At 38.4% G+C, this 14,718-nt stretch overlaps 1 protein-coding gene across 1 annotated transcript in view; it reads right to left on the minus strand.

Annotated features, from left to right (window-relative positions):
• Positions 1-11,356, minus strand: part of RPGR (retinitis pigmentosa GTPase regulator) — a 61,941-nt gene extending 50,585 nt beyond the window's left edge. Inside the window, 6 exon segments of the mRNA XM_006903744.1 lie at positions 1,905-2,054; positions 2,930-3,088; positions 5,378-5,440; positions 7,676-7,768; positions 9,503-9,628; positions 11,287-11,356. Coding sequence (XP_006903806.1) covers positions 1,905-2,054; positions 2,930-3,088; positions 5,378-5,440; positions 7,676-7,768; positions 9,503-9,628; positions 11,287-11,356 — 661 coding nt within the window.
• Between the last annotated feature and the right edge of the window lie 3,362 nt (positions 11,357-14,718).

Below are 14,718 nucleotides of genomic sequence, written 5' to 3' on the forward strand. Positions count from 1 at the left end.
ACTCGATGGCACATAACAACAACAATCAACTTCTTTTGACTTTAGTATATATTTAAAAAGTTGCACTACAATACCAAAGGCTTGCAGTTCAAATACATCAACTGCTCCATGGGAGAAGGATGCACAATCTCCTCCTGTGCGATTAACTGCCTTTGAAAACCCTCCAGAGGGTCAGCTATGGGTCAGTTCCAACTCTACGGTATACAATAACAACATATTACCACCAAGGAATGCAATCATTCATTTATTCACTTCTCTGCTCAACAATAGTTATCAGTTTGTTCAAGACACTAGGGATACAGTCAGTTTTTGTCCTTTGTCAATGTCATGTTGCTGCCAATTCACTGGTAATTGTGGGGGCACTGGATCAATTAGTATGAGCTTTGGTGGCAAAGTGGTTAAAATATTTCCCTGTTAACCAAAACAGCAGTTGTTTGAATATACCAGGTGCTCCATGGGAGAAAGATGTTGTAGTCTACTTTTTAAAAAGATGTACAGACTTGGAACAATAATGAATTTGGTTTTTGGGGTGGGGGAATCTACTGGGACTTTCTAAACTTGCATCCATATACACGGAATAAATGTACAAAACAAAAGCTGAGATATTTTAGAGACACCACAAAATTATTTCATGTAGGTATTTACACTATTAGATAAATCATCAATAAGGAAACCAATGATCATATTTCTCCTAACTATTACTAGTGCAGATATAGATTCATTATCAGTAAGCTCAATATTTCAAATATTTTAACAAAGAGGACAACTTGCCCATGAGCCCAAGAAATAGAAGAACTGGGGATGTTGTGAAAATTCCAACAAAGGAAATCATACTGATCTCCCTTCTCCCATGTAGATGCAATTTCTGCCCTCATGATGAAAGTCTATGGCTTGCTTTTTGAAACAATACAAGCAAATTAACATGACAAGAACACAGTTGGTCAAAGTATTGAGTCCAGTGGACTCAGAAATAAGTTGGAAAGTTATCCATAGGCCTTTTTTGTTTAATATTGATTTGCATACAAAATTCCAATACATTGTGTTCACACTTTCCTTCATTCACACTGTGTATCATACATATTCCCATATCGTATTTTATAAAATTAATCACCATTCATCTATCTATGCCCACCATTACCCTGTCATTTCAGGTCCCTTCTGGATCTTTCTCATTTCCTTCATCCCCTCCCTCGGCCCACCAAATTCTGTGACCACATGCTTTCCCTGCCAACTCTCAATACCCCCTGATTTCCCTTTTCCCCTTGGACTTTCATATACATTTTACTAGTTATCTTTTTTTAACATCTTTTTTTTACAATAATGGTTGTATGTTCCTTATGAGACTGAGTTAGTTCACTCAGCATAATGCTCTCCACTCTCTCATGTCATGGGCTGCTGACTTGCCTGAAACCCAGAGCAACGCTATGTACAGAAGCTCTGAAGCCTGCCCTGTCCTGAATCAATCTCACTAATTCACGTTATGTAGTATTTTTAAAAACTGTTGTTACTGAGTGCTGCGTAGTATTCCATTATGAGAGTGTACTAAAATTTCTCAGTCCATTCATTTGTTGTTGGACATTTGGGCTGGCTTTTTTTCTTAATGCCAAATAGTCCAAAAAGTCTAAAAAACCATTTTTTTAAAATTTCTAACATTTTGGTTTTCCTGATAGACCTTATAATCACTTAAAAAGTTTTCTATTTAAATTTGTAATTTTTAAATTATAAACTCTCATCATATAAAATAAAGAAGTACTGTATTTGAAAGAGACCACAATGATTTCATTACTTGAATCACTGTGGTGTTATTTCCATAGAATGATAAAATAAGCTGCATTGTGATTTTCATTATTTTGCCACAACTTAGAAGTAGCCAATAACATGACAAGACAAAATGTCTGTCTTACCTGTTACAAAGGCTGAATGGTAATAGCCACAAGAGATCCATGTGATAGGCTTCCCAATGGTCACTTGATGAGGGACACACACATTAGACAAATCATCTAAACCAAGTTGACCTTCAGAATTGTCTCCCCACATAAAAAGTTCTCCATCCTCTATAAAGAAAATTCAAAAGGGATGGAAGGTTTCAAAAGCTAGCAGGGATACACTGCTGTTGACTGTTGTGGAGCTGACATCCATGCACAAAAGAAGCAAACACTGCCCGGCTCCACACCATCCCACAAATCTGTTTCACAACAGACCATTGTGATCCATAGGGTTTTCACTGGCTGATTTTTGGAAGTTTATCAGCGGATTTTTCTTCATAGTCCATCTTAGTCTGGAACCTGTTCAGCATCATCGTACCCTCCACTGACAAACAGTGCTAGTTGCTTATGAGGTGCAATGGCTGAAAATCGAACCTAAGTCTTCAATGTGGAAGGTGAGAAGGGGACCACCGAACCAAGGCTTTAAAGAAATTCTATTTCCATGAAACCATTTGTTTTTTAATTTTGAAAAATTCTGAGTTTTAGGAGAATAGTACTACTAAGACATTCATTGCAACTAGTAACTCAGAGAGTTCAATTTCTCTCTAGAAATTGACAAATAACAAAGCATAATCTGATAATAACCCATTTTTGTTTAATTAGTTACAATGTTTAATCAACCCTAAGGGGAGCTATGGTGGCCTAGTGGTAAAAAGCTGTGCTGCAATCTTGAAGGCACATAGTATGAATCCACCAGTTGCTCCGCGGGATAAAGTTAATTGCATGGGAGGAAACTTCCCATCTTTCTCCCGCAGAGCAGCTTGTAGATTTGAACTGTGTGTCTTCAGGATTGCAGCGCAACTTTTTACCATATTTTTAATCCCTGCTGAAAACATACAGCCAATGAAAGATTAACTAAGCAGCAGGGTTGTGTCCAATTCAGAAGATTCAGCACACCTTGGTTTAAAGGGGGGGGGGTTCAGGGGGGTGTAAAAATGTCTTACCAGTTAAAGCTGCTGAAGTGTTAGATCCAGCGGAGAGCTGTCTGATCTTATGTTGGGATGTAAAAAAGGTAATTACATGAAAGGTTTCTCTGTCTTCGGTATCGCCAAGGCCTAACTGGCCTTCATTATTTCCGCCAGCCGAATACACACTGCCACCTTCTGCTCACAGAAAAGACAACATCAGATTTGTGACAGGTCCATGCACCCTAGAGATTTCTTCTATTAATAGTATAGAAAGCTAGATGCTGTCATTATCCAATTATTTTAGTGAACGACTTCATGTTAACATTTAAAAAAAAACCAAACCAACCACCACCACCCTAACCAAGCAAGGCCACATATTTTTAGAAACACTTCTACATTTTAACTAGCAAGTGAAATGCACAGAATGTGTGGAATGCATTTTCTTGCTAATGCTGAACTGCATGAATTCCGAACAAAAAGGGGGTAAGGCATTTTCAAATGCATTTAAAATGCAAATCAAACCATTTTTAACAAAATGAAGTTCATTAATTTTAACTTTTCAACCATTTAAAGGTAAGTTATAATAGATATACATAAGTTAAACAAGGCAAATCCATACAGAATGCAAGCAGAAACATGAAAATTCTATGTTGTAGAGTATCTTAAACTTTTACCTAAAGAGGAAGGTGTTTAGGAGGGAAGTTTGCAGAAGCAGGATGCGTGGGTACAAATTCCAGCTTACTACTTACCAGCTGTGTGACCTTAGGCAAGCTGTATTTACCCTTAAACTTTCTGTGCCTTACTTCCCTCATCTGTAAAACTGAAGTAATAATAATAATAATAATAATATCTACTTCCTAGAGCTATTATTAGGATTAAACTAGTCATCATTTATAAAATGCTTAGAAGAGTATTTGGCTCCACATAAGCACTACACAAATGTCTGTTGTTACTTTCTTAATTAAATAAGAAGCACCTCCAGCCTAGATTACAACTATGTCCTTTTTTTAAAAAAAAAACAACTATATATTAAATTAAGTTCATTTGTCAGGTAAATGCACATGAAGTTAAAATAAACTCTCACTAAATTCTAAGGAAAACAGAGGAGAAAAAAAATAAAAATTTTATTATTAGCTATTATTTCAAATAATAATGAAAGCCAATTGAGGAAACAAGTCCAGAACTAAAATGGAGGTGAAGTCAATATTGCATGGAAGTAGCCTTCCAAATTTCGCACACACAAAAGAAACTAGAGTTAGTAATATGTTAAAATCATCCAGAACAGGCTAGGTGAGTATTACAGCTCTACAGAAGGAATAAAACTTATGTGAGACCTCACTAGAAAAGCAGAATCTGAATAGGCTGAAAAAGGAAAGAGGGGATAAAAAATAAGCATTGCGTTGGAACAGATGAAGGAAAGAACTGTTTAAAAGGAATATATGATTAGGCATTATATGTATGACAACATCCCAAAATAAGAGCTACATTGTAAAGAGGACTAAGAGGAGATAGGGAGGGAGGTAATTATACAACAATGAATGAATATTTTTAAAAAAGTGAACTGGAGGAAGGGTGGCATGTGCAACAATGAATGAATGAAAATCTAACATTTCTATAAAGATCAAGTGTAGTATTTGTTCTTATCAGTTTAAAATCACAAATAAAGAAAAAAATTGATTTTAAAGAAGAGAAAGAAATGGAAAAGTATGAGTGAATAGAAACTGAAGAAGTGAAATCAGGCAGCCCACAGAAGCAGAAGCTGTGTGTGGAACCAAGGAGGCAGGATTGTTCACTGAGCAGGGCCTGGGGTCTGACTGTTCTAGCAACATTTGTTAAAGATGCTTTCCTTTCTCCACTGACCTGTTTTGGCCCTCTGCAAAAAAAAAAATTAAGTTGGGCAAACACATATGGGTCTATTTCTGAATTCTGTTCCATTAATCCACGTCAATCTTTTCTCTAATAGCATTCTGCCTTGATTACTGTAACCTTATAAGTCTCAAAATCAGTTAATGTGAGGCCTCATTATTTTTTCAAAGTTGTTTTGGCGGATCTAGGTCTTCAGCTGTTTTACAAATATTTTAGAATTGCCTTGACAGTTTGTACACGTTCTGGGGGAATAAAAATGGCTGTTAGCATTTTGACTGGAATTGCCCTGATTCACACCAACACCTCCATGCATGGCTTTCACTCACCCTGAGTGAGGAAGAGGGTCCAGCAAAAATAGAAGGCACCAGGTGTATAAACAAGGAAGGAGATGCGGCTCCTTGACATAACCTGAGAAAATAAGCTTCCCCCCAGCCATTCAATAACGTTTCCCCTATTTTCAAAGGCAAATAAATACACTAATCATTTACATTTTTTAAAACCTCCAAATTACTGTTGCGAATTTATCTTTACTATTAATTTTACAAAGCCAAAAAATATTGCTGGAGTGAGAATAAATCCTTAGATCTAGGAAGAAGTCACCTGGCTTGTATATCCTACCTGTTGCAACCAAGGTGTGGTTCCTTCCACAAGCAGCAAATTTCACTCTTTCCGGCTTTAGGGCTAAAAAATATCAAAGTATGACAACTGAAATATTTTTGTGGTTATGAAAATTATAAATAATCCAGGTCAAATGGTAACTAAGAAGTGGAACTGAAATTTAAATTCAGCTCTATCTGATTCCAATGCTTTTGACTACTAAATCAGAATTTTTCAGAAGTAGTTTGCATCATAATAATCAGTGGACCTTTGGAAAGAAATCCAGATGGGTAAGCTCATGCCTGAAGAGTCTGAGGTAGTCAGTCTGAGAGAGTCCCTGAATATTTTAATTATATTTTAATTCCATAGGCAATTAATATGTCAAGATATCTGGTATATTCTCCTATACTGCTTCCTAGAAAATATTTATTTACTAATTTGATCCATTATCTATTCTACTATCACCATTTTCAAACTTACCTCAAGCCTGTGAGATCAGTATTTATAGGTATACCTGCATGAAAACCAATGGTTAAGTGTTTTACTGGTAACCAAAAGGTAGCTTAATAGGCACTTTGCAAGAGAAAGATGTGGCATCTTGCTTTCCTAAAGATGTACAATCTGTTTAACAAAATCTACTACCATTGAGTCAATTCAGACTCAAAGTGTCCCTCCCTATAGGACAGAGAAGAATGGCTCCTACAGAGTTTGCAAGGCTGTAAATCTTTACAGAAGCATACTATCACGTCTTTCGCTCACAGAGCTGCTGATAGGTTCAAACCACTGATCTTGTGGTTAGCAATCAAGTGATTTAATAGCACTAGGACTTTAAGATGCTAAAGGGCATATTTCTCTGTTAAAGTGCTAAAGCTGATCAGTTATTTGTTTTAAGAAATATTTACAAAGTATCTCCTAAGTGCTTATAAAGACAGGTCACTGGTCTCACGGATAATGTTAACATTCTGTTAGTTTATTCAGCTATTTGACAGTAAGGACCAGTTATCATGGATACTCCCAATGTGTAGTAAAATGTGCTTTTTCACCACATAGAATACTTTCAAAGTTCCATAGTAACTAATTACAAACATTCACCCACTCACTCTCATTACCACTGAGTGAGAACTGACTCATAACTGACTCCCAACTGGGTTTTGGAGGCTGTAAATTGCATGGGAGAAGATTGCCCATCTTTCTCTCATGTTAACTGCTGGTGGATTCGAACCATTAGAGACTCATAACCTCTGGGTTAACAGCACAACTCCCTATAGGCTATGCCTCCATAGGAATGTAAATTACACTGAAATTTGGAACTGAAATAAAAACTCTGGCCAGGAAGATAAAGAATCCTACTCTTTCACATCCCAAGGAATCTATCAGCATTTTCAAGTTCAGTTTATGTTCACAGATTATAATAAAGGTTTTGAAAATATAAGGAAGAAGGCTTTGTAAAGGGTATTAGACATTTCTTAGTTTCTGAGAGAGTCTCAATATATTTGGATATTTTGTCCCACTGTTTTTTTAAGAACACTTGCTGTTTGTTGTTGGTAGTGTGTGCTGGTAAGCCAGACCCAACTCATAGCTGACCCTCCAGTGCACTTTCAGAGGCAGTAAATAGCATGGGGATGGGGAAGACTGCCCATCCTTATCCTGTGGAGCAGCTAGTGGATTTAAACTGCAAGCCTTTCTTTGCTAATCGATTCCTGTGGTCTGTTCAATACTGGCTATACACAGCAAAGTCAAATAATTTTATACAACCAGGGAGTACATTAGGAGTTCTGTTAAACCAAAAATCAGTGGTTCAAATCTACCAACTGCTTTAATGGAGAATGATTATATTGCCTTGAGATCCTGATGTAGACTCCTTTTGCGTCAAAACGGACTGACAAAATAATGAGTAAAAGATGAGGCAACAAAGACGTGTGATAGCTGCATTTCTAATAGAGCTCAAGATTAGTATAAGCTATAACTGGACAGTAACTTTGACCGTCTACATAAGTCAGTTTGGATTTTCTTTGGTTCAGTTTGTCTTTATACACCATAATGGTGATATTGAAGTCATTTCATAAACAAGCAAAAAAGAAATAAGAAAGCATGCTCAAATATATTTTTTGTGGTCTTGGGATTACAATCAATATAGTTCACAGATCCTAACAAATAATATTTCTGAATGTTACAGAAAAATGAATTTCAATATTTATAAGAGAAATAAATATACGATAAAGAATAGATTCTTTTACCAATCATGGCATGAAAAAAAGGCATGATCAAAAGTAACTTATGTAGCTTGCTAAGTGTAAAGTGATAAAGAGAATCCCAAACCTTTGACACAAGTTGGTTTGCAGACTGTTGATTTCGATCCTAATCCTAACTGGCCCCAGTTGTTGCTGCCAAACATGTAAAGTTTATTATTGCCTGGTGGGAGGGAGAAAGAAATAAATTCAAGCATTTTTCACCAATTAGTATGAGAGGAAGTCATCACAAAGCAATAAAGAGGACTTATACCTACTCCTCATTTATTAACTATCTCATTCTCAAGACATTTTACATTTATAACCATAATGTCTACAGACTATTTTGTTTATTAAAGACATATATCTGGAGACACTACTGAATTAATCAATTATAAAAAATGTATAAAAGACTGAATGAAAACCAATACGATCTATAAACTTTTACTCAAATAAAAAACTTTTTGTAGAGATAAAAGAAAAAAGACCTGAAAATACACGCTAAACTATAAGGGGCAAGGATTGGGGGAAAGCCATACATCTGGCTGGCAGCAACAAATGTCAAGCTGAGGGTAACGCTGACTATGATGGTTAAGTCTATATGTCAACTTGGCTGGTCCATACATAATTCTCAGTGGTATATCAGGTATGTAATGATGCAATTTGACAGTTATGTAATAAAGTAATCATCCTCCATTTTCTCACAATGCCAATTTTTACACAATAATCTGGCTTTTGGAACCTAGTCATGTTGACAAGTAGTAGGTGTATTTAGAATTATTAGTGCATTTCCATATTGAAACAGGTCACTTTACACATCTATCTACCTATCCAGATTCTGTTAGCTATAAAAAAGTTTCTACAATTACACAGTAATAGTTTCTCAATTATACAGATACATTACAATGATTTAATGAATGCTGCATATATAAATATATAATAGAAATAAATTTATTTTATAAATTTAAAACATATTAAGCAGCCCTGGTGTATAGAGTATAATGTACTGGGCTTCTAATCAAAAGGTTTGCAATTTAAATCCACCAGCTACTCCATACGAGAAAGATGGGTACTATATCAGAGTATCAGAGAGATTTTACAGCCTCAGAAACCCATCAGAGGGTCACTATGAATTGGAACCAAATCAACAGCAGTAGGTTTGGTTTTTAACTTGGTAAGAAAGCTCAGAAAGCTGGACAATGAGCAGAGATGATAGAAGGAGAATTGACGCCTTCGAGCTATAGTGCTGGAGAAGAGTACTGAATATACCATGGACAACTAGAACAAAAAAGGATTATCCTAGAGAGAGTTAAACCAGGCTGCTCCTTGGAGAGAAGGATTCTAAAGCTCCGTCTGACATATTCTGGGCGTGCTGCCAGGAGGGAACAGTCCCTGGAGAGGGACATTATGCTTGGAAGTGTGGAAGGACAGCTCAAGAGAGGAAGATCTCCAATGAGATGGATTGACTCAAGTGACTGGAGTAATGGGGGTGGGTGTGTCAGAGACAATAAGGTTGGCTCAGGATAGAACAGAGTTGAGAGCTATGTGTACATAGGGTCCCTACGAGTCACTGGCAACTTGATGACACCTAACAACAACAACATAAGAAGGTTCAGAATTTCTAAGTCTTTTTGATGAATCAATTTTGGAGAAATTCTATAGCAAAATTTTTTAAACCTTTGAAAACACAGCACATCTGGTGGAATGATTTGGAAAAAACAATAAAAATGAATATCCAACTCAAAGAATATGGTCTATATGACTTAAAAGAATATGTCATTGACTTACACATGTAGAAACTGTTAAGACAACAGATGTTTGCTATATATACCTTCATCGTGATAAAATAAATGAAAACAACAAAAACATTTAAAATTCTTTAAATATAGCTCTTCTCATTTAGGGCTTTAATACTGACCTGTAACAAGAGCGGTATGCTCATCTCCACATGAAATATGTATAGGTACATCATTTTTAAACCAAAACTTGCTAGGAAGATTTTCTGCAATTTTGGTTTTACCAAAAGTAAACACAGCACCAGTATCTGCAAATATATTTTACAACTTTAGTACAAACTGTATGTATGTGTGTGCACATGTGCATGAGTGTATGTATGACCTATTAAAATAATTTTTCAGTAATGAGCTAGACTAATTTCTTGTCCAATCCAGCACTGTTTAGAGCCCTCTTAATCCAGTCTTACAGTTTACATTCCACTGGGATCTATGAAATCTACTAAATTGAAAAAGATATTACTTATTTATGAATATTAAGTAAGATATACACTATGCTGTGGAAAACAATTCTCTGTAACTAAACCCTGTGACTAGAGTGCTCCTTGAAGACAAGGATAGGAAGCTTCACCTCACATACTTTGGGCATGTTGTTAGGAGAGGCTATTCCTTGGAAAGGGATGTGATACTTGGAAAGGTTGAGGGTCTACAAAAGAGAGGAAGAAACCTCAACTAGATGGGCTGATACAGTGACTGCAGTACTGGGCTCAAATGTGTCATGGATAAGGACAGCATAGGATAGGGTTTATATCTGTTGTTCACAGGGCTGCTATGAATTGTTCTCAACTTGATGCCACTTAACAACAAACAAGCCCTGTACCATTTGGACCTTTAAATGAACTGATATACAATAAGCCTTGCTTACTGTGGTTAACACCTCTACTCTGCCTCCTGACTGAGGGTTTTTCTCCACATCTTCTTCATCGGGATATTCCACAGTGAATCTTAACTCTTCAGGTCTTGCTGTCTCCCTAAGAAGTGTTCTTTGGTACTCCCACTTCAAGCTGGTGTCTGGTGGCCCTTGACATTACTGTTAAACTACATTATTATTTTCTTTACTTTCTTGTCTCACTAAGATGGGAACTGTAGAAGGATTGCTGTTGTTGTTATGTGCCATGAAGGCAATTATGACTCACAGAGACCCTAAGAACAACAGATCTGAACCCTGCTCTATCCTGTGTAATCCTCATCATTCCTGGCACACTTGATCCCACCACTATAGTCACTGTGTCAACCCTTCCTGTTCCTTAGCTAGCCCTCCACATTTCAAGCACAGTGTCCTTTTCCAAGGACTGGTCCCTTCTAACAACATGCCCAAAATATGTCAAATGACGTTTCACTACCTTTGTGTACCTGTGTTTTTTCCAAGACACTGGGATCTAATAATATTAGAGGCAAGACCACGGCAGGAAAAGCAGAATTCTATTCCAGCTTAGTTTATCCTGACCCAATATTGGCTCAAGAAATCAACGTTAAAAAAGAAAGAAAGATAGAAAGAAAGAAAAGAAAATAAAATCAACATACAGGGTCACAACCAGCATTTTTTAATAGTTTTCTTCTTTTTTAAAATTTTATTAATTTTAATAAACATTTACAGAGATTTTGGATTTCCATTCATTCACTGTTGCACTTTTTTCTCTACCCCCCTTCCCCCCCACCCCAGTTCGCTCCTCTCTTCGAAAAACAAAAGCCAGCATTTTTAAAGAAATTATCTGAGGGCATACACCAATGGTTAGAATAAGTACTGCTTCATGAAACGTTTACTATTTATTGTCAGACTGTGTTTCTACCGTGGTGTTAAGTCACAGTGTAAATCCTATTTCTGCAGAGTTCAGAGATAGAAAAGTATAAGAAATCACTTTAACTAAAAAATATCTCTTAATCCCCTTCCTCCAAGACATTTCCTTACATTTCTCTTTTGTCTTATGCCCGGTTATCGACTTTTCAACACATTCAATACGTAACTGAACACCACGCATCTCAGCGCGAACAACTCTGAAGTACATTAAGTTTATAAAAAGATTTTTTAAAATGCCCTTGTATTCGAGAAAATTACTGAAAACATTTCTAGGAACAGAAATGCCCTCCGCCGTCTCCTCTTCCTCCCGGTTGAGCGTCACCCTCCTCTGGACCCTTTCCCTTCTCTCCTTTAGCCGCGCAATCTTGGGATGCCATGGACCTGGCCCGTCCGAAAATGGGGCCGGTCTGGAGGCGGAGTCTGGCCCCGGCCCTCCCGCGGACCCTCCCTCCCGGCCCGCCAGCACCGCGGAGGGCAGGACTCACCAGGCGCCGGCTCCTCGGACTCCTCCATGCCTAGGGTCGTGGTGGACGCCTGCCCTTGCGCCTGGAGCGGACTGGGAACGACTGGGCTTCACTTAAAGCGACCGTTCAATCCCGCCACAGGGGGCAGAATTCCCACGTACCCGCATAACGGCACTCCGAACACAGCAACCAGCTCGTTCCCGGAAGTCAACAAACAGCCGCTAGGGGCAACGGAGGCGGAGTCTCTGTCGCGAGGCGAAGCAGAAAGGGGCGGGGCGAGGGAGGGGGCGCTAGAGGGAGCTGCCACTGCGCAGGCGCACAGGCTGCGGGCGAGGCAATAGTGGCCGGGCGCCCTCTTGCGTATCGGAGGGGTGGCGAAACCACACAGTTCAGTCGAATGCCCCAAGCTGTATCTTGTACTCGCAGGCCCTCCATAGGCACTTTGTCACAATAGTGACAAACGTCAAAAATATCACATACTGCTCTCTCTTGAGCTATGTAGCTTACAGACGTAGACACACAATTATGATACGTTGGTAATAAGTGACTACTAAGGGAGCTGCCAACTCCATGGCACTTGGTTCAAATCCACTACCCGCTACGCGGGGAAAACGATGCTCCATGTAATTTACAGCTTCTGAAAAGATGCTGGAAGGTCATCCATAAGTCTGTTCCAACTCGATCAGAAGTGACGACAACCTTATTGAGCTAAGCACTCAGCTAAATACTAAATCTTGAATTGTATTTGTATTTCTGTGATCTAAATTAAGGCTGATTATATACCTGAGATTGTATATACATATATATTTGATGTTCAGTTCATATTTCCTGAAGGAACAGATAATGTTACACTCCTGTAGAATGGTTAATGTTATCCCATATAAAGCTATGGAGTTTGCCTAATGCCCAATGGTTCCAGCTTAGGCCTCCAGGTTAGGCAGTCCAACTTACATCAACACTTGGCATTGCAAAATAAAGAGCCAAAACACCATCTTCCATGAGAAATAACATTATGTTGTGAGCTTGGGCCCTAGCATCAAAGTTGGATTCAAGAATCCATGAATTCCTTATGTGTGAGGACTCTTTCTCAAGGAGTTTACATAGAAAGGTGGAGGGGCATTTTAACTACTCAGCACACAAATGATTTACTTACCAAAAAAAGTGCAATTACTAAAACAATGTTTAACAAGGGGCATTGGGCTGGTGTTGGAAGTTAACAAAGGCTAACAAAGAAATTACATTGAATCATAAAGACTAGAAAAACAAGAAGCTGGAAGGGGTGAAAAATCTGGACAAAGAGTAAATAGCATGCAAAGGCTTGTACTGGATTCTTTTCAGAAACTCAAAGAGAAGAGGTTGGCTCATGGCAAAGGTCTTGGGACTGTTAAAAATGTGAGGTTTTCTCCTAAGGACAATGGGAAAGTGTTGAGAAATTTTTACGTGAATATCAATCTATATGTTCCTGAAATCACTCCTCCTGCTGCGTGGTAAATAAATTGAAGCAGGGAAAAGGGTTCAGAGGTTAGTGCAGAAATTCTGAAAGCTAGTTTTTCTTCCTGATTACAAAACATTCCTGAATAAGGAAGTAGAATTCACAGAGGTGGTGTCTGACCATAGGCTTCTAGACAGTACTGGACTATTAAACAGCTCATGACACAACAACAAAGCAGTCAACCAACCAAACCCACATGGACTCTAGCAACTCTGTATGACAGGGCAGAACTGCCCCATAGGGTTTTTCAGGAGGGAGCTCTGGTGGATAAAGAGTTTCGCTGCCACCTCAAAGGCAAAAGGTTCAAATCTACCAGCTGCTCTACAGGGGATCTTCTATGCAATATACTACCTCTGAAAACCCAATGGAGGGTCAGCTAAGAGTAGTTCTGACTTGACAGCAAATAACAACACATAAATCATCCTTATGGGAGCCTACCCCAAGGTTTATGTTCCCACAGAGTTGGTTCTTAACTACTGTGCCACCAGGGCTCTGTCAGTAGCGAAGACCCCAGACCACCTGGTATTGCCAAGTTGAATCCAAGTCACAGTAACCTTACAGAGCAGAGTAGAACTGCTCCATAGTACTTCCCAAGCTGAAATTCTTATACAATAAATCAGATTCTGACTCCTACATCTTTCTTCTTAGAGGGGCAATAGGTACAAAGCATCTACCTTTAGGTTGACAGTCAAGTGTTTTAACCACTAAGCCATAAAAGGTCTTAAGAGAAATGGAGGGACCCAAACATATTTTTTGAAAATAGTTTATATTCTTTTAAAAAGCATCATAAGACTCACCATGAGACATAATCAGCATTTGTAAGGACTTTGTCACAATGTTTCAGTTTATGTTTTTATTTCAAAATACAGTATATTTTGGTGCTGAACATTCTTAAAGGTACTGATCTAGTCCTACTCTCAGGTTTCCACCAGAACTAAGTGGGGAGAGAGAGATGCTGTTTCCTGAGATGGGGAACACTGAGGAAGGAACAGGTTGGGTTAGAATTAGGTAGGTAGGTAGGTGGAACATGCTGAGGTCACCCTTGAATCGACAGAGACCTCAGATGGAAGGTGTTGAGCTGAGCAAGGGAAAGATGGGCAGAAGCCCCATTTGGAGGTTTTTCCTTGTGGGATGCATGGATATATGTGGTGATAACAGCTGTGAGGATGCATGAACACCTGGAAAGTGACTACAGAATGTGAAAAGAAAAGCTAGGATGGTCTTGAAGGATGCCACTACTTAGCTCAGCTGAGCTCAGCTAAGGAACATGAAGCCGAAAGGAGAACCAAATGATCAGAAAGAGAAGTGAAAACTAGTAGAATATTCTGTCAGTGAAGCAGATGGAAAAGCATCTAAACCAAGAGGGTGTGTTCGTTCATACTATGTAATGTTCAGAAATTGAGGAAGATTAAAACTAGGTGTCCCATGAACTTAGCACTGTGGAGGTCATTGTTGTGTGTCATCAAGTTGGTTTTGACTCACGGTTGACCCCATGTGACAGAGTCACACTATTCCAGAGAGTTGTCTAGGCTGTAATCTTTATAGGAACAGATCATTAGCTCTTTCATCCACAAGGCAAGGATGTGG

Source organism: Elephantulus edwardii, unplaced genomic scaffold (genome assembly GCF_000299155.1).
Source record: "Elephantulus edwardii isolate Elephantulus edwardi_28Jun2011 unplaced genomic scaffold, EleEdw1.0 scaffold00210, whole genome shotgun sequence".
In the NCBI taxonomy this organism is placed as follows: domain Eukaryota; kingdom Metazoa; phylum Chordata; class Mammalia; order Macroscelidea; family Macroscelididae; genus Elephantulus; species Elephantulus edwardii.